Here is a 23,960-nt window from a genome sequence, read left to right on the forward strand (position 1 = left end):
AGCATACATGTGAACAAAAACGTAGAAAAAAGACATGTGGCCATAGCTCAAAAACTTGACCTGATTGAGCAAAACCAATGTGATTTTTGGATTCAGCGCATCAGATTCGTCCTAAATCAACAGACAACAAATTTGTTGTTGACCAGTGTTATCCATTCAAAAGTGTCCTACAAAACCGCAAAATCATGTTTTGTTTCAATCCCAGTTAAATTATGAAGTGTAAAGAAGAGCTTCAGTTTCCCCCTTTCGTTATCGGTACATCTAAATCCCGCATTTCATAGTCTGAGAGCCTATTTTGCAATTGATAATCACAGCTTTTTGCATCTATAGTTCAATACTACCACCCTTTTTACTGAACTATATGTTTGGTGTGAATTTTTAAAATATTGCTCTTGCTTGGGGATGATACACTTGTCTCTTGGAGGAGAGGTAATGGCATATTTGGGCATTGGGTGGTTATCGCTTCTCCTGGTATGAGAGAAGCTTAATGCAAAGTTTTGAGTTGCTGGCATATAATGCTAGCTAGGTTATACAAATTGAATAACATCTCTGATGCAAAATGTGGGAAGGGCTGTAGGCAAGTCTTGATATGCTGCAATTTACGATAGTGTATGTAATGTAATCCAATGTTGTTGGAAGTTTGCTATCAAAGCAATTTAGTAACATCGTGGAATTAAGATCAATATGGTAATAATCTGTAGCTTTAATATATGTTTTGAGAAACCTCCATTTTAGCAGCGTAAACTTTGGGCTGCCTTGTTTACCATGGCTAAAATTTTGATAGGCAATGGAAGGATTCCAGAGTTTCAGAAAGCAGCGGCTTTTAAAATAACGGGGGCTCTTACAGGAGCTAAGAGATGGTATTTCAAAAAGATGACAACTTAACAGAAGAAGTATCCTACTGGGTAGGTTAAAAGAGACGCTCTCTGCAAGTCTTAATAGCAATTATCAGTACAATCCTTTGCAGATGTTTGTCCTATTAAGAGCACTGGAACTTAGTTCCAGGCGACTATGCAGCCTATATGGATGTTGTTGTTGTTATTTGTTGAATTTATATACTGGCCATCATCCAAAGATCGCAGGGAGGTTTACAACATAAAAGCACAAAATCCATAACATAATACAAACACCTGGAAAGAAGCTTATATTACACTGATCCCGAAGAAAGAGGGGGCTATATTAGATGTACAAAATTTCAGACCAATTTCGTTATTGAATAACGACTATAAGCTATTTGTGGATATACTAGCGAATAGACTAAAAATGGTGTTAAATAAGGTGATACACAAGGACCAAACAGGCTTTCTGCCGGGGAGGCAACTAAGGGACAACGTAAGAAACCTGATAAATATAATTGAATATCTTGAAGTCAGAAATGAGAAACAGGCAGTACTATTGTTCATAGACGCGGAAAAAGCGTTCGATAATGTTTCTTGGCATTTCATGAAAGAAAACTTATAAGTACTAGGAATTGGTGAAATTTTTTTGAGAGGTATTGACACGATTTATTCGGACCAAAAAGCAAAGTTAATAATTAATAACAACATATCAGATACCTTTGAGATAACTAAAGGTACTAGGCAGGGATGCCCTTTGTCTCCCTTGCTATTTATTACAGTCCTAGAGGTCTTGAATAAGAAGCTAAGAGAATCATCAGAAGTCAGAGGCATTAAGGTGGGACGAAAAGAATTTAAGTTAAGAGCCTTCGCAGATGATCTAGTCTTAACGTTGGAAGAACCAAGACAAAGTGTGAAAGAGGCAATAAAAAGAATGGAAGAGTTTGGGAAGGTATCAGGGTTTAAACTTAACAAAAACAAGACGAAAATGCTAGCAAAAAATTTGAAGAAAGAAGAGATGGAAGAATTACAAGTAGACTCAGGAATCGCAATAGCTAAAAAAATAAAATATTTAGGAATTTGGATGACAACAAAAAATATAAACCTGTACAAGGACAACTATGAGGTGGTATGGAAAGAAATTAAGAAGGATATGGATATATGGAGTAGACTAAAATTGTCATTATTAGGCAGAATCTCTGTGATAAAAATGAATATACTACCTAGACTGTTATTTTTATTTCAAGCAATACCAGTGGTAAAAGGGATAAGACAATTTAAGGATTGGCAAAAAAACTTACCGAAGTTTGTCTGGCAGGGGAAAAGGCCAAGGATAAAAATGAAGATACTAGTAGATAAGAAAGAGAGAGGAGGTTTTGATTTACCAGACCTGACTTTATATTATGAAGCTTTGTGCTTGGTATGGTTAAAAGACTGGCTGACCTTAGAAAACACTGACCTATTAGATCTAGAGGGCCACGATAATAGATATGGTTGGCATTCGTACCTATGGTACAACAAAGTAAAGGTACATAAAGGTTTTCTAAACCATGCGATTAGGAAATCTTTATATGAAGTATGGGATCAGAATAAAAACCTCCTGGAAAGAAAGACACCGTGGTGGATATCACCAATTGAGGTGCTGACAACAAAAAAAGTAAACATGGAAGGGGAAAGAGTAACATATGAGGATATTACTAGGAAAACAGCCCAAGGGATAAAGCTCAAACCATATGACCAAATTGAAAAGATGTTAACAGGGTGGCTGCAATACCATTTCCATATGTGGTGGACCTGCGATAAGGAAAAAAAAAAAAAAAGGGAATCAATTTATAATGAACTCAAAAAAATATTTAGATATACTTTCCCCCAAAGACCGGAAGCGTGTCTATAAGGCTTAATAGGAACAGAAATTAAAATAGAAGATCAAAATTTGTTCATGCATGCTACAGCTGCCGCGAGGACCCTTCTAGCCCAAAGATGGAAAGTACAAGATATACCAACTATACAGGAGTGGCAGGCGAAGTTGACAGAATATGCAGAACTTGCCAAACTGTCAGGGAGGATCCAGGACCAGGGAGATCAAAGATACCAAAATAACTGGAGTAAATTTATTGAATATTTAAAGAAGAATTGTAAAGAGGTCAAGACACTAGCAGGATTGATGTAATACCTCCAATGTATAATAGTACTAATTTGAGAATGATGTGTGTGATGGAAAGAGGATAAATATACCAGTTGTGGGGAGGGAGGGGGGTCGTGACTCGGCAGAGTCAAAGGGAATGTATGGTGCTATTACAATTTGTTGGAAAAGAATATGTAAGGAAAACAATAAAAATTCACTTGGGGGGAAAAAACAAAATCCATAACATAATAATGTTCCATTTAGATATAGGATTTGCTCATGCAAAGATATCCATAAAAGTTTCTGTAACTGATGAACAAATATATTAACTTGTTAATTTGAGGAACAACTGTTTGTTATTTACTTATTTAGGAAACTCTCTTTGATCTTAGTTTCAGCCGCTGGTGGTGTACACATAAACTTTCCAGGTCTTGTTCTTTTCAGGGCTTGTTTCTAGATACAGTGATACCTCAGAAGTTGAACGGAATCTGTTCCGGAAGTCTGTTCAACTTCCAAAACATTCAGAAATCAAAGCGTGGCTTCTGATTGGCTGCAGGAAGCTCCTGTAGCCAATCAGAAGCCCTGTCAGACATTTGGGTTCCAAAGAATGTTCACAAACTGGAACACTCACTTCTGGGTTTGTAGCGTTTGGGAGCCAAAATGTTCAATTCTCAAGGCGTTCAGGATCCAATTGTACCCTGCTAGATCCCCTTCCCCCCTGTAAAATGCATAGGGAAAGATCATTGCTTTCCCTTATTTGAGGGAACTGTCAGTGGCTTGGTACCATCAGCAGCCATCCCACCAATTCCTACTAACAATCAACTTAGTAAAATACTTAGAAAATATTTTCTCACCTTTGCATTTTCAATGCAAGGACAAATAGCCCAGGCTGCACTCGCCTGAACATCTGGATGAGGGTTTTTCAGTAAAGACCATAACAAACGAACACCATCCAAACGATCAATTATCCTAGTAAAGAGAGGCATTGAAGATATCAACTGAAATAATACTTAACATTCTATTTACTAGATGGTTATTGCGCAAGACCCATGTGTAACTTTTATCATTGAAACATCCCAACATCGTTTATAAAGCGTATCTGTAGAAATGTGGTTTTGAACGAGATACACTTTTTCAATGAATCCTCTACATTCCCCCGCCCTGCCCCCAGCACTTTACCTTAAAATTCTTTTCTAAAAAGTATAAAATAAAGGAAACGGCATTATATAGCTAGAACCCTTGTAAACTTTAAAAATGAGCCACGTGACTTTTTTAACAAGCTGCATGCAAAGTCGAACCAAAATTCAAACATACTAGTTTCTTTCATATAGCAACAAATACTTTCCAAAACAAATATTTATGCCAAAAAACTATGTACTTAACTCTATATTGAGTCTATGTTTAATTTATTTACCTTGCTGTATGACATATTTTAAATTTCTATGTTGCTAACCTAACATTTGGAATTAAAATGGGTCACACCACAGTGCACCCTTTGTTGGGCATGAATAACGTGCAACTTGTTTCCTATGTGCTCCCTACTGACGAGACTAACACTGAATACCGTGTTATAATTGCTTAAACATACTGTAATCAAAGTATCTTCATGTCTAGCTGAAAAATGAATTATCATCAGAGTCATCTTTAAACCATCTGTCTTATGTTTATATATCAATCAGTCTAGGGGATCATAACTTCATATTAAAGTCCACCGAGTACTTTAAAACGAAGAGGAAGACCAAACAAAACTTAATATCCTTTACAAACATGGCTTTGTTCAGGAAGATATGTAAAACTCAAAGCAGATGAAGTGAAGATAAAGACAATCAGGCATACTTTGATTTATAACCTCAAATGTTTAATTCTACGCAGTTTGTCCACATCTTTAATTGTGAATACATTATTTTGGAAATAAAATAAAACACAGATTTTTACCCATGTAAAAAAAATCAAGCAAGAACATCTAATTTCTGTTCATTATGTAAAATGAGTTTGCCAGGAATGAAAAGTAAGTAAAAAATCAGGCCAGTACGTAATCATACAATTATTTTGATTCAGACAGAATGATTTAGGACACGAACTCTCTGTCTAAAGTAAGTACAGCTTTATTTAAATTGATGCAACCTGGTTATATAATTTTGCTTCCAGCATCCAGGTATTTGGGAGCGGAGCAAGGACAATGTGAAATGTTAAAACAAGGCAGGCCGATTTACATGGCCAGTACAAAGAACAGCAACTTCAAAAAACACAGAGGAAATCCAAGTTTAGACCACAAAGCAGTGATAAAATGATGATACAGTACACACAAAAACATATAAAAGGGTTATGCAAATCCTTCTCTGCAGAGGCGGTTTTAGGGCAGCACAACCAGTGCAGTTGCACCACAACAATGCTGTAGAACAGATTGTGAGAGGAGTGCTAAATTTCAGCATTATACAGGGCGCTACTGAAATTTGAGAGCCTAAAGTTCTATGGAAGCCGCCCAGAGTAAAAAAAACTATGCTTAAAAACTATCCAGAGTGCCTCTCACTGCTTCTCATATCAATCCCCAAGAGGCTGGCCATTAGAAATCACAGATTAACAGTTAGAAAACTTAGCTTGACAAACCATAATAGTAAAAGGATCAAGACCACCCAATGAATCCATGCTTTACTGTGGAGTCAAGAGCATTATCTTTTGAAACACCATCTGGGGCACTCTGCTTGCCTTCAAAATACCAGTTAACACCATTGCTATGGCTGCTGTAACGTTATACTGCCTTGAACTTGTCTTCCTTCCTGCACCCATTTTCTGCCTCCATTATCTGAACTACTCTATCTATACTTGGTCAGCCTTGATAGCTCCATACCCCCGTGCACTAGACTGCTTGATCCTGCAACAACATTGTCACACTAACTCATAGCAGTACAAGCATCAGGGGACAAAGCATTCCCTTGCAATGGTGATGAAAGATGAACCAGGTTCGCGTCCCCGCTCCTCCACATGCAGCTGCTGGGTGACCTTGGGCCAGTCACGCTTCTCGGAAGTCTCTCAGCCTCACTCAACTCACAGAGTGTTTGTTGTGGGGGAGGAAGGGAAAAAGGATATTGTAAGCCGCTTTGAGACTCCTTAGGGTAGTGATAAAGCGGGATATCAAATCCAAACTACTCTTCTTCTTCTTCTTCTTCTTCTTCTTCTTCTTCTTCTTCTTCTTCCTCCTCCTCCTCCTCCTCCTCCTCCTCCTCCTCCTCCTCTGTGCCCTCTTGTCTCCAGGGCTATGTCAATTAGCCGTAAAATGAAAAAAAGAAGCTTTATAAAAGTAAATGCACAAAAACAAAACACACTCCTAGGAAGAGCTTCCAACTTGGAATTGGTTCTGTGGCCTTAACACGAATGAGATATTGGTTAGACCATAGGCGCCGACTCCATGGGGCTTGAGGGGGTCCGAGCCCCCTCAAAAATTCGTTTGGGGGGGCTCAGGCCCCCCAATAATCTCCGGCGCCCCTCCAGCAGAGCGCCATCGCCGCCCCTCCCCCAGCCCAAAATGCACAGATCGGGCTGCATGCCTCCTGCCCTCCCTCCCGAGCAAAAGCTCCACCCAATTTCCGCTCCGGAGCTGATTAATAGGCGCAGCACGCTCTCCCCTATTCGCTCACGAGGAGGCGGCGCCACTTTATTTGCATATTCATGAGCTTATTTATTATTCATGTGCTTTCCCGGCCCCCACCCAATATTTTTTATAAGTCCGCGTCCCTGGGTTAGCCTTTTTAATTCTTGCATGTTTCTTTGGTTTGCTTGACAGAAGAGAAGCCAATCCAAGGAGATACAAGATAATTCTGGGGATTAGCATTCTGTCATCATTTGCAGAGCTCATGCGTGCACCTCTATCTCTCATTCTCGCTTTGTTTATTTTAAAATTTTTATTCAATTTAACAAAAATCACATATATTTGCAAAGCAAATTAACAAAAAAAGGATAAATTGAAAGCGTAACATTCATAATTTGGCATATTTTACATAATTTCAAATTAGTATTTTGGATCATGTGAAAAACGTGCTTTGTTATGCCACCATTCAGTAATCATTGCTCAATTATGTCCATGTCTCTTTTGCTCCAGATCTCTGCAAACTCTGAAAGGTTTCTTTTGCTGGTATTGGGGGGGGAGGGCGTTGAGAGAAGGAAGAAAGCTTCTTCCAAGAGAGCTGCTGAATTCTGGAACTGCTCTTCAACCTTGGAAGAATGCCAGTTTTACTTCTCCTGCTATAGTAAACATAGGAAAAGAGAGATGGGAGGAATTGTTTTGAGGGAGAATGCTTCTTGCCTTCATCCTTGGCAGGAACAAGTTTTGACCAATACAGACTGAGAGGCTCTCTCCACAGCTTCTGGTGAAATTGCTTCAGCCTAGACATCTTCTCTCCAGTGGCAGGAGGCTTCCACTTCTATGGCATCTGGAGAACTGTCTGTTAAGAAGGCTGTAATTAAATGAACTCGCTTGAGTCTGTGCTTCACAGGGGATAGTAGGAAAGGGCAACCAACTCACTGGGTCCACATGAAGGTGGGTCTCATGAAAGCTTCTCTCACTAGGCTCTGAGAAGCCTTAGGGGTGGCTGGGTGTTGGCAGCCAAGCTTATGAGCAAGGATTTGCTTCCTACTGATCAGCTTGACTGGCTGTTGTTACTATAGCTGATAACTTGGACTACTTAGCAAGACTCTTGGGAAACCTAGGAAGAGTTTGCATCGCATGTCCAAGCTGTGGAGCTGTTGGTTTGAGTCTACAAGATTTTCCCTGTTTTGGAACATATATCATGTCCACCTGGTTAGGCAGGAGTTAACATCTTGAACAAACAAATATTTGATGTAATATATTTAATAGGGATGGGGTGGGGGGTTTTTTTGGGGGGTGTAAGTTTCTCCACCTGCCTGCCTGCTTCCTGGAATCCCGTTCAAGCTGTTTGTCTGCTTCTGATCTATTTGTCTATCTGAATCATCTGACCTCCTTACCTGCCATTTGTACTTCTTAAGAGCTGGATCTATTCTGATCACAATTCTCCTCAGGAGTCTTCCGGCACCACATGTTTACCTAGAGGTCCTGGGGACATTATTCCATTTGACTTTGCCTTCTGCTGTGTTTTGCAGACTAGCTGTGGCTGAGGCTCATCCAAACGCCCCTGACAGGATATGATTCAACACAGCACGTCTAATGGTTTCTTAAAATACTGCTGTATATAAGCCAATCTTGGCTACACAGCAGAATTGATTGCTTGTGTAATTTATATTGGAACATATTGGCTAGACCTTGATTATTGTTTGGGCAGTTGCTTGTTTAACCAAAAAGCCATTTGAAGATCTCCTGAATTGCCAGGGTTAAATCAGTTTTACTGCCAAGAGAGCAGTTCTAAATGAAGTCTCTCTTTCTACATGTTAACAATCTTACTCTACAGCAAGCCATTTCTGTGCTCTAATAATTTGATATTGAATATTTCCAGGATAAACAAGCCCCAGACTTACTCAAAGACACATGCACACACCCTCAACATCTGTTTCTTATATCTATCATTCTTTTTTGTTACGCCATTCTATGCCAGGGCTCTTGAGAAGTCTGACTGCATCTCCTGCCAACTGAGACCACATACACAAATGTAAACAGTGTTATACTGACTATATATATATATATATGGTATATAGTGCTCCTTGGTAAGATTACAGGTTCCAAGTCTTACAAAGCACAATCTCATCTTTTTGAAAACCACAATGCAACTCTTTTAAACATAAAACAAAACAAAAAAATGGTTACAAATGGCTTTGATAAATAGTATGGTAAATCAGGGTCTCAAGCTGGTTAGAAAAGGTCTTTCATTTTAGTGCATAAGATTCAAAATCCTAACACCAATAGTTAGGTTTGATGTTGGATAAAATGCAATATAAAACCTAACAAAAAATGTAAATGGATGATAGAATTAAAGACGGCTGTACAAGATCACTAACATCACTAACACAACTACAGTTGGAAACAATTTTCCAAGAACAGATTCAAATTAATCTACAAAGAACTATTTATGACAGGACTAGTTTCTTTGCCCTGTGGATGGCCTATATAGCATGATTTAGTAAAATCGGAGTGATCTGTGTGACACATTTCACCTATGCTGTTTGCACTGAAACTTTGGGCATCAGAGGACACAGGCTGTTACTATACTGAAAACACATGATTGAGTCAACTGACACAAGAGAAAATTTACTCCACTGCAGTTTGCTGCATTCCAAAAGCTGGGTAAATCCTTACAGAATGCTGCAGACTGTCTGCTCACTGAGCCTGTTTTATCTTCCCTGTATTGTCTGCACTGTTTTTTCTTATTAATTCACCCTTTCCACTTGTGTGTTATTGGGGAGGGAATATACAGCAAGGTTTGGAGGCAAAACCAATTTGAAGTTTGAAATGTGAAACATGACTTTATTGCCCTCAGTTTTATAGTTACAAGTATCTACAAATAAGACATCTGTAGATAACGAGATAAACATTAGTGCTCATGTTAACACCTTTTGAAAATCCTTAACGTTTTCTAATGCATCATAGTTAATACTGGGGCTGAGCAACTTTTCTTCCTGTTTACGTTAAAAATGGGACACCTTTTAAGGCACTGAAACAAGGGGTAGAATCTTCTGATTTTTCTTCCTCAGAAATTCATTTTCTTGATCATAAACCAAATCTTCTAATACATAGCACCTGCATTTTATTGAAAAGAGAAAATTCTGGCTCTGGACTGCAAGCTAATACAGTGAATGCTTCCTGTAGTGAAAAGAAGAGAGATCAGAACCATAATTCAGGTAGAGGAAAATGGCCCAAGTTTTATTTTTGCCTAAACTATCAGCAGATTTCCTCTCTCTTAAACAGACCGAGCTTTGAAAGACCACAATTTTAGGCATCAATTTGGGTTGATTTGGGTTCTTTTGTTGACTACATTTCAGCATGAAGCTGTCCATACTAGAAGAGCAACAGGCTCTGAGCAGCGGAGCAGTCCTGGGGTTTTGCTTCTGCCGATTGGTTGTTTGGATTTATTTGCTGATTTATGGCACTGCCTCTATTAGGTTAATTTAAAAAAAATAATCATCTATGACCATCTACGATTCTTTGTGAGACACGATGCGCAAGCGATTTAATCTATGCACCCCTTTCTACCACTTGACTAGCCCTGTTCATGTACATATGGCATGTTTACACTCCTGCACTATCTTGCCACTGGGTGACAGCCAAAGCATGGAAACAAATGCCCCTTTCAGGCAATCAGAATCACTGCACCGCTCCGTGAATATCAAGTGATTTAGGCAAAACAGAACAGGAGGAGCAGAAGATAGCTATCTCCTTGCAACCTTGTTGATATATAAGCAGAGAACTGTGACTTTCCTCATATAGAGTCAAAGCAAAGGCCGACCTGAACATTTTACTGGAACATTTCTCATGAAATTTTAATGCTGGAGCCTCAAACTGTACAAGCTTTACATTATGCAAGGCAAATATCAACAGTTCTCTTTATAAAATACCAGCCCTCTTCAGTTCACGATCACAGTGTGCAATGCAGGGGGGTGGGGGAAGAAAAATTAGTTTGGTATTTGTTTAGTTTCCATGTACAGCTACTGAAATATTCAGTTTAAATAGCACTTCAGGAAAGCACTCTTAGAGCTCCAAGTATGCAAATTATTTTTTCAAGCCTAGATGTGCAGAAAAGTTGGCAAACATACTTCACCCAAAAGCACCTCAAAACAGAAATTTATAGTCCAGTTTTAGGTGGCTAGGATTCAGATATTACCTGGGCAGAGGCCACAGCTTGGTGGTAGAGCATATGGCCTGGAGGCAGTAAATTCTGGCATCTTCAGGTGAAATGGACTTTGGAAAGCTGCTGCTTTCTGAAGAAGACTGTACTACACTAAATGGACCAGTGGTCTAAGTCACTATAAGGTAGCTTTGTAGGCTTATCGGGCTTGAATTTTCCAAACCTTGGAAGGTACTGATATTTATCTTAATATTAGATACTATTATTATTTAGTTCTCCTGCATATCTTTGTACAATGTGGGTGTATGTAGGTGTATATATAAAATATTATTAGAATGCAAGTGAATTCTTCTGATTTACAAAGTGGACTATCGAAGCTCAGCAAAATTACTTTCCCAATAAAAGAACCTCTCTCTACATAATCTGGCTTCCATGTTACATTACTGTATGTTTGGACACAGGGGCCAAAGACCCAAAGATTCATCAAATGTGGCTCACAGCTCTGAACAGCTGCTGTCTCCTTTCTTCCACTGGGAGTTTACAAAGCAGTTTGTAATATGACACCTAGGAGTTCCATTTAAACAACAACTTTTTTTTATTCCACTGGGTTAAGCTAAAGAAGTTGTTTGGATTTGGGCCAAATATTACAAATACTACATTACATCTTCTATGCTTGTAATATTTGTAAGTATATTTCATGTCCATCACTGACTTCACAAAAAAAGAATCTATATTGTTGAACCACTGGAGCCTCATTCACAGCCAAATATTTTAATTCTGTAATAAATATGATAAACCAGGATATTCCATTGCATAGATGACAGCTCTATAGGGCTGAGGCATCTTCAGTCCCCCTAAGTCTGCTGGGCTGGGGCTGAGGCCCTCCAATCTAGAGGGGGCAGAAGAGGCTGAGTCCTTCCTTGCCCGCCCATCTCTCTCCTCCCTTTTTGTCCGCTGTGCTCAGCCGCCTTGGGAGATGCTGCATAGCATCTGTGACAGTCACATGATGTTGTGATGCATGTGGCATATCTCTCTCTCACACACACACACACACACACACGCCCCCCGCCCAATGTTGGGCACAACTCGGTGCCTCTGTTCCAAAGTATGAGCAACATTTTGTTTATAAAAAAACCGAGGAACCTTTCCTTGTTTGGTGCCTTCATTATACAGTGGTACCTCGGGTTACATACGCTTCTGGTTACATACGCTTCAGGTTACAGACTCCGCTAACCCAGATATAGTGCTTCAGGTTAAGAACTTTGCTTCAGGATGAGAACAGACATTGTGCTCCGGCGGCGCGGCAGCAGCAGGAGGCCCCATTAGCTAAAGTGGTGCTTCAGGTGAAGAACAGTTTCAGGTTAAGTATGGACCTCCGGAACGAATTAAGTACCCAAGGTACCACTGTACATCTTTAGGCTCCAGGCAAAAACAATCCTCTTCAACCAGGCTTTTGGATGATTAATATTCTACTGTCTTTTAGATGTGTTTGTGGATGAGGGGAGTTATTGCTTCATTTTGTTTTAACCATTTATTTTTGTGCTTTTATTTTGTGCTTTTGTGTTCTTATCTTGGGAACTGCCCTGAGATCTTCAGATGAATGGTGGTATATAAATTTAATGAACAACAACTACTACTACTACCACTACAACTACCACCACTACTATTACTTACATCATATTTTCAGGTTCTGTTGCACAGGATCCCACTGCTTTGTTGACATTTACGAGGAGAGCCTGGTTGGTTCCAGTGAGTAAAGCGACAAGGGATGGGATTCCACCACATCTGCGGATAATGCTCCGATTTGCTTGTTCTTGGCAACATTCACCCAGTGCTCCAACAACATTCACAAGGACTTCTTCTGGCTGATCTGTTAGTAGGCCAACCAAAGTTTCTATAGCTTTGTACTCCCGGAATCTAAAACAAAATAAAGAATCAGCGTTAACTTCACCAGAACGATATATCCTGAAAACATTTATGGAGCTAATCCTTCCAAAATCACAAACTGGGCACAATATTTCAGGAACTCTTTAAAAAGCATTGGTGTTACATTGTGCATGTATTAGGCTTTAAGGGCATATCTGCACTACACGTTTAAAGTACCGTATTGGTCTGAATATAAGCCACACCTTTAAAATTCAGGGGGGGGCAAGGGAAAAAAAAGACAATACCCAAATATAAGCTGCTTCCTTAAAATTCCGCAGGAACTCACACCTGTTCTGTTTTACCGTATGTCTGTTTCAGCAGCAGGATCGTAAAAGCCTATTTTTGTAAGGTCACGAATTTAAGCCGCACTTTAACTTTTCACAGTTGGAATTTGGGGAGGAAAGTGAGGCTTATATTCAGGTCAGTACGGTAATTCGAAATCAGTTTAGCTGTAATTGTTAACTTTAAAACCACAGGGAACTATTGAGTTTGAGGAAGGTGTTGAAAACTCCAGTAGAAATTCCTTAGCCTTTTCTACAGTTCTCACAATCCTTTAATTAGTTCTTAAAGAAATTTGAAGTTGAATTATATATAATACAGATATAGTAGAAGGTTTTCCCATCTCCAGGGGAGGTACATGGGATAGGGTATGCTGTATGGTGGCACGACAAATATGGAAACCTCTCTTTCTCTAGAACTGGCAACTGTCATTTTAGTGAGCATTATTAGTGCGCTGCTGCAATTAAGGACCTGTGGGTACAGGGCAATATACAAATTTAAAAAATAGTAATGAGTGGCTGTGTGGCTCCATGGGTGGCCTCTCTAGGATGGCAATTTTCAGGATGGGTTGGCTTTTTTTTTTTTTACTTGCTCTTGTACCCTGCCATGGGACCAAAAGAGGATGCTAAAAATATCCTTAAATAAAATACAAAGATCACTGTCACAATTCTTTAAAATACATGTCTATATTCATGAGAGCTAGCAGCACCTCTTAACATAATAGGACAGCTCCTCTGCTGCTCTGGGCAGCCAGGCAAGGCATGCAGGCTCCCCTGGGCACCTTGGTGGAGGCATTTGGTCACTGAAATAACCCTCCCTAGTTGGCTGGTGGTGAGTGGAGCACGCAGAGGGGTTCGGAGGGAAGAAAGGCAGAGAAGAAGAGTTTGGATTTGATATCCCGCTTTATCACTACCCGAAGGAGTCCCACTACCCGAAGGAGTCTCAAAGCAGCTAACATTCTCCTTTCCCTTCCTCCCCCACAACAAACACTCTGTGAGGTGAGTGGGGCTGAGAGACTTCAGAGAAGTGTGAGTAGCCCAAGGTCACCCAGCAGCAACCCAGTTCCCCAGATTACAAATCTACTGCTGTTAACCACTACACCACACTGGCTGGCAGGGGGAGAATGAAGGAAGGGATGGAGGAAGGAGACAGAAGGAAAAGAAGCAAGCAGAAAGGCAGGCAGGCAGACCAATGAAAGACCAAAGGTGGAGCAGGTGGAGCAGAGCAGAGGAAGTCACTGGCAGAGCATGAAAGGCAACTAAAAGCAATATTTTTGAGTTTCTTGTCTATGGTCTCTCCCAGCTTTGGAGGTGCTGCTACACCTTGCCAAGGGTGCAAGGTTTTTTTTTTTTTGGGGGGGGGTGCCAATACAGCCTCTTGCCAAGGGCGCAAGACAGTAGGGTCCACCTCTGAACACAAATGCACATTTCCAACATCTAAAAGGTGACTTTTAATCATGCACAGAGCTGTTAAATCTCTCTTCCTTGGATGTTTGCTTTGTCTCTACATGAAAAGATGCTAAATATATATAGCTGACAATGTGAAAATGTTATCCATACTTTGTCACGTTTTCTTTGCTGATTGCACATTTCCAGATTGCTCCGGTCACTGCTGCCAGAAGTTCTTTGTTTCCAGAATTACCAAGCAATGTAGCAAGAGGTTTGAGGCCTCCATGCTGCCTAACGAGCTCACGTGTTTCCTGGTCTTCAGCACACTATGTAAAAGGGGGGAAAGCCAGAAAAAGTACGAGCATACATAGCTGAGGCCTATAAAACAGGCTTCCACAATGAAAGTAATGAGAACAATCCAGAGCAATGCTGCGTGCTCAAGTCATAATAAGTTAAATGGAACTTGGGCCCATTTAGCCTTGTCTCTAGTATGTAATCAACAGCTTCACAAGCACCGCAAAAAGCCTTTTCCAGTCAAAAGCTTCATTTGCAATCCAGTGTGAATATGCTGCTCCTATGCCAGAAGACTTCTCCACTAACTTCATTATTAAAGGTTGCTCCTGCATCCATGATGGATCTGTCTCCGATAACAAAGTCAATGAGGAATCCCCTTCGAAGCAGACACTTTATGGAGCAGGATTTCAGGATCTTCAATCATTTTGAACACATTAAATGTCAGGGTCCCAGATTAGGGAACAACACCCACCCACCCACCCACCCTCGAGAGCAACAGTTCTCCACCTGTGGGTCCCCAGATGTTGTTGGACTACAACTCCCATCATCCCTGAGCTCTGGCCTTGCTAGCTAGGGGTGATGGGAGTTGTAGTTCAACAACATTTCCCACAGGTTGAGAAAGGCTGCCCCAGAGGGTTTTTACATAGCAGTGGAACCACTACAGCAGTCCCAGTCCTGCTGCACGCAGAGGACAGGATGGAAGGCTGGCTGGTTGTTGTGCCCATCTGGAACTTGTGCAGCAGCTGGGGCTGAATAGAACCCGATGGCATCATGTGACAGCAGCAGGGCTACCACAGCAACCAACAGCTCAGTCCTGCCCCTCTTTCCTTCCCCAAAAGTCCCATTTCAGCACTTCTGCTGACATGTTTGACATGTTTGGGTACCTCCGCCAGCCTGCAGGTCAGGTAGACAGAAAGGGAAGCTCCACACCAGCCAACCCTGCCCCAGCCCGGCACAAAGGGGGTTTGGATGACTTTGTAACCTTCCTAGCTGTACCGTTGAAATTGCAAGGCTGTACTTATTTTATATGCTTTGTAGCCATTTTGACTAGGGCATCCAATACAGTTGGCAGCATCTTACAAAGCAAGGCATGGGCATGTCGCGAACTGGGTTGCTTACTATTCCTTATGGAACTTTTTGCTCTAGTTGAAGTACTCGTCTGCCTACTTCACCACTATCATGCTTATAAACTCATGTTAACTATGGAGTTTTTCAGTCCTCTTGGTAGGGTAGGAGGATACAACTCGCTTTCCAATATTGCCCAACCTGTGCAATATTACTAGATGAAATAATATGCAGGAAACCTCAGCTGGCCTGGAAGCATCCCTTACCTTAAAAATAGCACTGGCACAATGCATTTGAAGCTCTTCATTGTCACTGTTCAGATTTTTCACAAGATTCTCTATCATCTTCTCATTTTTAATTGCGAGTCTGTAGCTTGGCTACAAAGGCAAGTTTTATGTATTAAGTTAAGAGATGTATTAACAGATAAATTGCTATTATTCAAAACGCAAAACACGATAGTAGAACCTTGATGATCCAAACCATATTTATGCAGAACCTTTACAGGGAATGCTCTCTAGCTTGTTTACAATAAAATGGTTGTTTCAACAATGGCAGCACACACCATGGGCATAAATATATCAAGATACTAAGTGGTCCTGAGACTCCGATTAGAACAATCCACCACATAGTTCTATAGCAAAGACCCTAAGCTTCATAAACAGATGTGTTTAAACAGTGTTGGAGCACATGTTTTACATGCCAAAGGTCCTATGCTCAGTCTCTAGGTAAAGCTAGAAGAATCTTGTCTGAAATCCCAGAGACGTGTTAAATCAGCCATGATAAAATGGGCTCAGGATATTGGGTACAACATTATGTTTGAAGACTGGGAAAGGTTATGGACCACCGGTATGAAATTCACGGCATGTAATGCCTTGAAGGAAAATATTATGAAAATGATATATAGGTGGTACATGACCCCAGTCAAACTTGCAAAAATGTATCACCTAGCTGATAACAAATGTTGGAAATGTAAGGTGGCTGAAGGGACATTCTTTCACCTCTGGTGGACCTGTCCAAGAGTGAAGGCCTTCTGGGAAATGATCTACAATGAGCTAAAAAAGGTATTTAAATATACCTTTACTAAGAAACCAGAGGCCTTCCTCTTGGGCATTGTCGGCCAGAAAGTGTTAAAGAAGGACAGAACTTTTTTTATGTATGCAACTACAGCAGCAAGAATACTCATCGCAAAGCACTGGAAGACACAAGATTTGCCCACACTGGAAGAGTGGCAGACGCAACTGATGGACTATATGGAACTGGCCGAAATGACTGGCAGAATCCGAGATTTGGGAGAAGAAACAATGGAAGAGGATTGGAAAAAGTTTAAAGACTACCTACAAAAACAGTATAAATTGTATGAATGTTAAGAAATTGCACGATCTAGAAAAATATGGTTCCAGTAACTCGACTGAAAGATTTGAAAATTAAGTGATATGTAAGAAAAGGTCGAAACTTAAAATAATATTATGTTTAATTTAAGTTACAACTAATTGATAAAAATTATTTTAAGACTAGAAGTATAACATTTGAGAGGTATAAAATAAGAATTGAAACAAGGTAATAATTTGCTGGTATTTTTATTATAGAGAATGCAGGGTAGGGAGATGCGAGGAAGTCCAGTTAGTTATACAAAAATGTTATGAACAGTTGTGTTTTTCTTTTTTTCCCTTTCTTTTCTTCTCTTTTCTATATTGTTTGTTGGTATGTTTGTTATGTGATTTTCTATTTTATGTTTGAAAATTGAATAAAATATTTAAAATAAATAAATAAATAAACAGTGTTGGAGCACATGTTTTACATGCCAAAGGTCCTATGCTCAGTCTCTAGGTAAAGCTAGAAGAGTCTTGTCTGAAATCCCAGAGACGTGCTGTCATTAATGTAGATACTACTGAGCTAGGTGGACCAAATGTCCAACTCAGTATAGGATATAAGATAAGGTGTCCCTTTGGCTATTGACAGAAGATGCTATTTTCATTTTGTATTGTGTAATGTTTAATTGTAGCCATCGATGGAGTCACATTTCTATTCATTAAGATGTTAAAAAATATTACTGAATGAACCTGAGATAAGAGCTATTTTATTAACTGAATTCATTCAATATTTTGCGGGATATTTGTTAAATATCATTTGTAGTGCTTTTTAAAAACCACAGTTGAAAGCATTTGTACACTTTTTGCTGGATCTCAGATTCTGCTCTTATTTCCACCTGCAGAAAAGCTCAGATGCTTACCTCAGATGCACACTCTTGCAAAGTTCCTACTACGGGTATTAACATATTTGAATGGGGGGACTTCAGTAACTGAGCCAGCAGGGGGATGCCTCCGGCTTTACGTATTGCTTCTTTATTCCTGGAACTTTTGCTACAGCTCCAGAGTGCCAAAGCTCCACATCGTGCCACTTCAATCTCTTTTCCCTGGAGTGGAGTGAGACTTGACGATCCCATGGATGAGCAGTCCAATAGCCCAACCTGATAGAAAAAGACAGATCACTTATTGTCTTTAGTGAATGTCAGCAATAAAGGCAAATGTAGTATGCCCATACCAGAGAGCAGCACTGTGCCTAAGACGCATCTGCCTGTAACTGATGTACTGAAGGTGAGTGAAGGAAAGAGATCACACCTGTTCTCACACTGATGTTAGTTTCTGGGCCCAATTCAAGAAATTGTCTAAAACATCAAAGCATCTGAAGGCTGCCATACTTCCACTACCATGAATGCCTACTGAGATTTTGTGGCAAAGGCTTTTTTTCCATGCATCTTCTGAGAGGTGTGTTTCATGACTGCCTGTGGGCAGCATGGCCTTTACAATGTTTAGTCCAAGCCTCTGGAATTCCTTCCCTAAGAAACTTCGCCCATATCTTAGCTTTGTGGCGCAAATAATGATAACTTTAGCTTGTAAGACATTTGACATTCATTGGTACATTTGGCTTACGTATATAAATTCTGACCACCCTTTCCTGTTAGTTTAAATTGGTTTTTTTATTTTAGAATTTTAAAATCACGCTGTGATTATAATTTTAGTGTGTTGTTTCAGAGTGTTTACTGAAGACACTGCCTTGAGTATTTTTATTTATTTATTTAAATAAGGCAGATTATAAGTTATACTATAAACTTTCCAATGAAAGGATAGGCATGTGCAAAGGAATAGAAGCTACCACAACATTGATTTCTGGATTGAAGCAACTGAAGCAAAGATGGTGTTGCAGAAATGCCTACCTTTTAGCAAAATAACAAAAGAAGATAAAGTGAAGATGAAAACTGTGATGCCAAGATTGATTGTTGTTAATCAGGTCTACTTACTAGTCTCTTGATTCCACCATGCTGCCGGACTGTTCTTCGGGCCCTCTTGAATCTGGCCACATTAGCTATGGTTTCAGCTGCCAAACATTTCAGATCTTGGTCTAGAGAATCAAGTATGTTAACCATGATCTGTAATCCTCCAAGATCAGCAATTGTACGTCTGATTTGTGGATTTTGGCTAATTTCCTTCAGGATTTTTAATGAGCCAATCTAATCAGAGAAGAAATTACACAAGATTGTTTAATGTGGATATAGAGTTTGATTATTCAAGTAACATACGCTAAAATATTGTACGGGTAGACAGCTGAATGCAAAGAAGGTAAAATCATGTGGGATAGTGAGACTGCTTTCTTATGAGATTGTCCCCAGAATGGATGGGGAAAGCAGGGCTAAGCAGCAACTGCCTTCTGACTCGTGATAAGTAGCAGGAAAAAGGCACTAGAAAGTGTGGGATAACACTTCCTTTGACACAATGTCATCTAACCTTCCTGCAAACAAAACCAGAATGAACACTCACTAAAACAAGTGCCTTAGCAGCCTTGTGTTGCTGAAAGGAAGATGTCTACACAACAGAAATCTACCATTCCACCATCTTTTTTTGAGTTTCAGCTGAGCTAAGCTACGGTTAACTGTGGTTAACATCCCAGTTTCTTACTTTTCATTCTGAAAGGAGAGCAACTTCATAAACGCTAGAAAGAATTTTGAGGGAGACTGAGAATGGCTCTGAAGTTCAGAGTCGTTTTATTTTCGTGTTATATTACGGACAATACTAAGCTGTAGTTGCATTAAGGAGTAAGAGACCCAGTGCTAATTGGGAAGTATCTGTCCTGGAAGTAAATATACAATTGCTGGACAACAGCTTCTAGAATCCATATAAAGCACAATTCAGTCTGACAATTGAACTCACCTTACATTTGATTTCTTCGGTATAAAGCAAATTAATCAGCACTTCAAGGCCACCAACATCTCTGATTGCCAACTGACAAGTTTCTTGAGACAAGTTGAAATCTCTCATTGAACACAATGCAATTACAGTAGCTGTCTGGTTGCCAGCCTACAAAACAGAGAAATTTGAAATGTACAATAAAATACAACTTTGTACTATACAGTTGAGGGAGTTGGATATGTTTAGCCTGGAAAAGAGGAGATTGAGAGACAATATGACAGCCATCTTCATCTATCTCAAGGGCTGTCACATGGAAGATGGTGCAAGCTTGTAGAGTAGGACTCAAACCAATGGATTCAAGTTACAAGAAAGGAGATTTTGACTAAACATGAGAAAGAACTTTTTGATGGCTAGAGCTGTTTGACGGTGGAATGAACTCCTTCGGAAGGTGGTGGACTCTCCTTCCTTGGAGGTTTTTAAGCAGAGGTTCAATGGCCATCTGTAACGGATGCTATAGTTGAGATTCCTGACTGCAGGGGGTTGGACTCACTGTTCAAAACTCCCATTGTTCTAGGTGCATTTTGCAACAGGGAATTTCATTAGTGCGAGCTGTTTCTGAGCTCTGGGTGCAGTAGTGCACCTAAGATTTCAGATTAAAACTGCAGAATGGAAGGAAAGGAGGACCTTTTTCTGCCTCCCCACTTCCAGCTACTCTCTTAAGACTGGTTAAGAGACCCTCTTAAGAATATTAGGGGGGTGGGCAGGGGAAGGACTACTAGACCATGTGAAAAATGAACATAATATTTTAGCTGAAGTTCATTCATTTTCAGCTTTGTATTCTTGTTATAAAAAAGCACACCTAGACATTCCGTTGTTGCGCCAACAAGCTAGGTTTAAGGTGCCATTTAGCTCCTAGTTTTCATATCTCAGTTTATAACACTGGTTGGACTAGATCAGGGCAAACTCGGCCCTCCAGTTATTTTGGGACTACAATTCCCATAATCCCTAGCTAACAGGACAAGTGGTCAGGGGTGATGGGAGTTGTAGTCCCAAAACATCTGGAGGGCCAAATTTGCCTATGCCTGGACTAGATGACCCACGGGGTCCCTTCCAACTCTATGATTCTAAGAAATATTCTGACACAGAAAATGCATAACTAGAAAGAGGACAGAGTAATAAACACAAACAAAATGAAACAGGACAATAGCCATATTGTATCCTTTTTGTTAGAGTCTATTTGTTTATTCATTTCTGATTACTTTTTATTATTTATTTTATTACTACAGCACCCACTGAAGAAAGCCCTCTGGGTGGTTTACAAAAGTCAATATCATACATACACTATCCTACAAAACCTTATAACAATCCCCATGAAAGCAACGTAAAGATCAAAACATTTTACCAAAAACTACCATAAAAACAAATCAGCATAAAATTAAATGAAGACCAGCCTAAAACCAGCAAGAAGAAACCAATTTGTCCAACCTAAAAGCATTAAAACATTTGAAATTAAAAGTTCTGTGAGACTGGCACCAAAAAGATCGTCATTTTATTTCTTTATTCCTTTATTTGGACAGCACCAGTGAACTATAAATATTTCCAAGTCTGTTCAATCAAAGGTATATCTAAATCTGAACTAAACTCTTCCTAGCACTGGGTACCGTATATATTTATCTATTATATCGTGGCTGACATACAACAATGACATTCAATAGCCTTCTTCCACCTGCCTTGCTCCACCCTCCAGTCTCTGCTTCTCAATTTGTATTGTATTATTTTATGCACTGTGGCTTGCCGTTGTTTTACTGATTGTAGTTTAGAAATTATTTATTGCAATCGTTAAAAGTGGATTTCTGTTTAATTTTTTATATGCTGATACTTAATATTATTCTGTACTATTCTAATGATTGTTGAATGATACTTTATTTCATGTATGTTGCTTATTTTAAAGTTATGTTTTATTATCACATTTTTGCATTGCATTAGATTGTTATAAGATGTACATTCTTTGTTTCTTCAGCTTGTAAACCGCCTTGGGTATTATAAGATAAAGACAGTATAGTGGTACCTTGGGTTACAGATGCTTCAGGTTACGGACTCCACTGACCCAGAAATAGTGCTTTAGGTTAAGAACTTTGCTTCAGGATGAGAACAGAAATCCTGCTCCGGCGGCACAGCAGCAGCAGGAGGCCCCATTAGCTAAAGTGGTGCTTCAGGTTAAGAACCGTTTCAGGTTAAGTACGGACCTCTGGAACGAATTAAGTACTTAACCCAAGCTACCACTGTATACAAATTAAAAGTGATGATGAGTGGCGATGATTCAATAAGGATGCAATTCTAATCCCACCCCATCTTGACGGTGGAGTGGCAGGTAAAATAACATGCAGACATCTCTAAGCTGGCCTCTGCTAGTGGAGAGTACCATCAGCAGAAAGCCTAGAAATGAGGTGTTTCAGTGTGACATTGGGCACTTTAGAGCCCCAACAATCCCAAGAAAGTTTTGACTCTAGGAGCTCTCAGGAAGAAGTAGCCTGGAGCTGTTGCAGCAAAAAACCTCCCCCCTCTTTTTTGCCCTGGCATTCGATTGGGTGGCAGATCTGTCACTCCATTCTTTGCAAAAATGCTCAAGCAAGTATTTATTCACTCACAATAAATCTCAAGTAAAAAATATCTTTTTTTCTCTGCTTTTCAGGATTGCTTACACAGTTTAATATAGATTTTTTAAAGCAAAACCACAATAAAATAATTTTCATATGCTCTGACACATTAGTTCTATAGCATAACCATTACTACTGGTTGCCACAACAATTATTTTTTTCTGTCTAGTAGTTCTTACAGAACGCTTTCAAGGGCAAGTCTTAACAAACATGGAAATGGTTAGTTTTCTATTAAGTGTACACAAAAGCTGCATCATGTTGTTACAGCCATTGAAATCGGATACAGTATGTTGGATGCAAAATAAATTCTACTGGCATTGCAACAATCACTTTTAAAGCTTTAAATTAAAGGCAGGTTTCATTTCAGAAAGTCTAGCCCTTCTTATAGGATGGTTCAGCATAAATATCCACAAATTTAAATGAAAATATAATATGAATTCTAAAAAGAATGTGTACCATGCTCACAGAGAAAACGTTTTCTAACCAATCTCTGGGCGGCAGCTGAATTTCAGCATCAAGGCAAATGACAGCTGTAAATAAAGAAAGCCATCTTTCTGAAAATATAAGATATAGCCCATTTAACTCAGTGGGTTTAAAGGAACAATAACAATTACAGTATTACACAATGCAAAAAAATGTAGAGAGGTGAATACCAAACCGCATACATTAGTTAATACAAAACAATTACAAATATGAAACTTTGTCTGCCTAATGACTTTTCTTGTGAGTAAGCCAAAGTAAGGGGAAATAATGGAAAAGATGTCTCTGTTACTCCTTATAGAAATTTCTCACTTGGTTAGCACAATGGGTCTGGTTCACAAACTCCACAGGCTCCTTGGAGTCCATATGGCTCTTGTAGAATTCGATTCTGAGCATTCTCTTCTACACAGATCACATCCAAAAGAGAAGCAAATGTCTCATTTCCCTGCATATATTCCTATTCTGACTCCTCTGTGGGACAAAAGGAGCTCTGTTGTCAACCAAAGGAGACCTTTTGACAGATAGATTATAAAAAGGACTCCGGCACACATGGATGGATACGGGAATATACAGTGGTGCCTCGCAAGACGAAAAGAATCTGTTCCGCGAGTCTCTTCGTCTTGCGGTTTTTTCGTCTTGCGAAGCAAGCCCATTAGCGGATTAGCGCTATTAGCGGCTTAGCGGGCTTAGCGGATCAGCTGATAAGTGGCTTAGCGGCTTAGGATCAGCTGATAAGTGGCTTAGCGGCTTAGGATCAGCTGATAAGCGGCTTAGCGGATCAGCTGTTAAGCGGTTTGGCAGCTTAGGATCAGCTGATAAGCGGCTTAGCGGCTTGGGGAAAGGGGGGGGGGAGGAAAAAACCCTGCAGGAACTCGCAAGACATTTTCGTCTTGCAAAGCAAGCCCATAGGAAATTCGTTTTGCGAAGCACCTCCAAAACGGAAAACCCTTTCGTCTAGCGGGTTTTCCGTCTTGCGAG

General features: G+C 39.8%; 1 protein-coding gene and 1 long non-coding RNA gene across 7 annotated transcripts in view; both read right to left on the reverse strand.

Moving 5' to 3' along the window:
• The window catches only part of LOC308569894, a 173,845-nt gene that overhangs the window by 102,116 nt on the left and 47,769 nt on the right, over nucleotides 1-23,960 (reverse strand). The gene's annotated exons all lie outside the window — the stretch shown is intronic.
• ODAD2 (outer dynein arm docking complex subunit 2) overlaps nucleotides 1-23,960 on the reverse strand; it is a 94,797-nt gene that overhangs the window by 24,033 nt on the left and 46,804 nt on the right. For all 6 annotated transcript variants that reach the window (XM_081164098.1, XM_081164099.1, XM_081164095.1 and 3 more), the window contains 7 exons: nucleotides 19,867-20,013; nucleotides 18,960-19,169; nucleotides 17,892-18,128; nucleotides 15,928-16,038; nucleotides 14,474-14,628; nucleotides 12,384-12,626; nucleotides 3,816-3,930 (listed from right to left, as the gene is read on the reverse strand). In XM_081164098.1, coding sequence (XP_081020224.1) covers nucleotides 3,816-3,930; nucleotides 12,384-12,626; nucleotides 14,474-14,628; nucleotides 15,928-16,038; nucleotides 17,892-18,128; nucleotides 18,960-19,169; nucleotides 19,867-20,013 — 1,218 coding nt within the window. The remainder of the gene's footprint in view (nucleotides 1-3,815; nucleotides 3,931-12,383; nucleotides 12,627-14,473; nucleotides 14,629-15,927; nucleotides 16,039-17,891; nucleotides 18,129-18,959; nucleotides 19,170-19,866; nucleotides 20,014-23,960) is intronic.

This window comes from Podarcis bocagei (genome assembly GCF_964188305.1).
Source record: "Podarcis bocagei genome assembly, chromosome: 12".
NCBI classification, from domain to species: domain Eukaryota; kingdom Metazoa; phylum Chordata; class Lepidosauria; order Squamata; family Lacertidae; genus Podarcis; species Podarcis bocagei.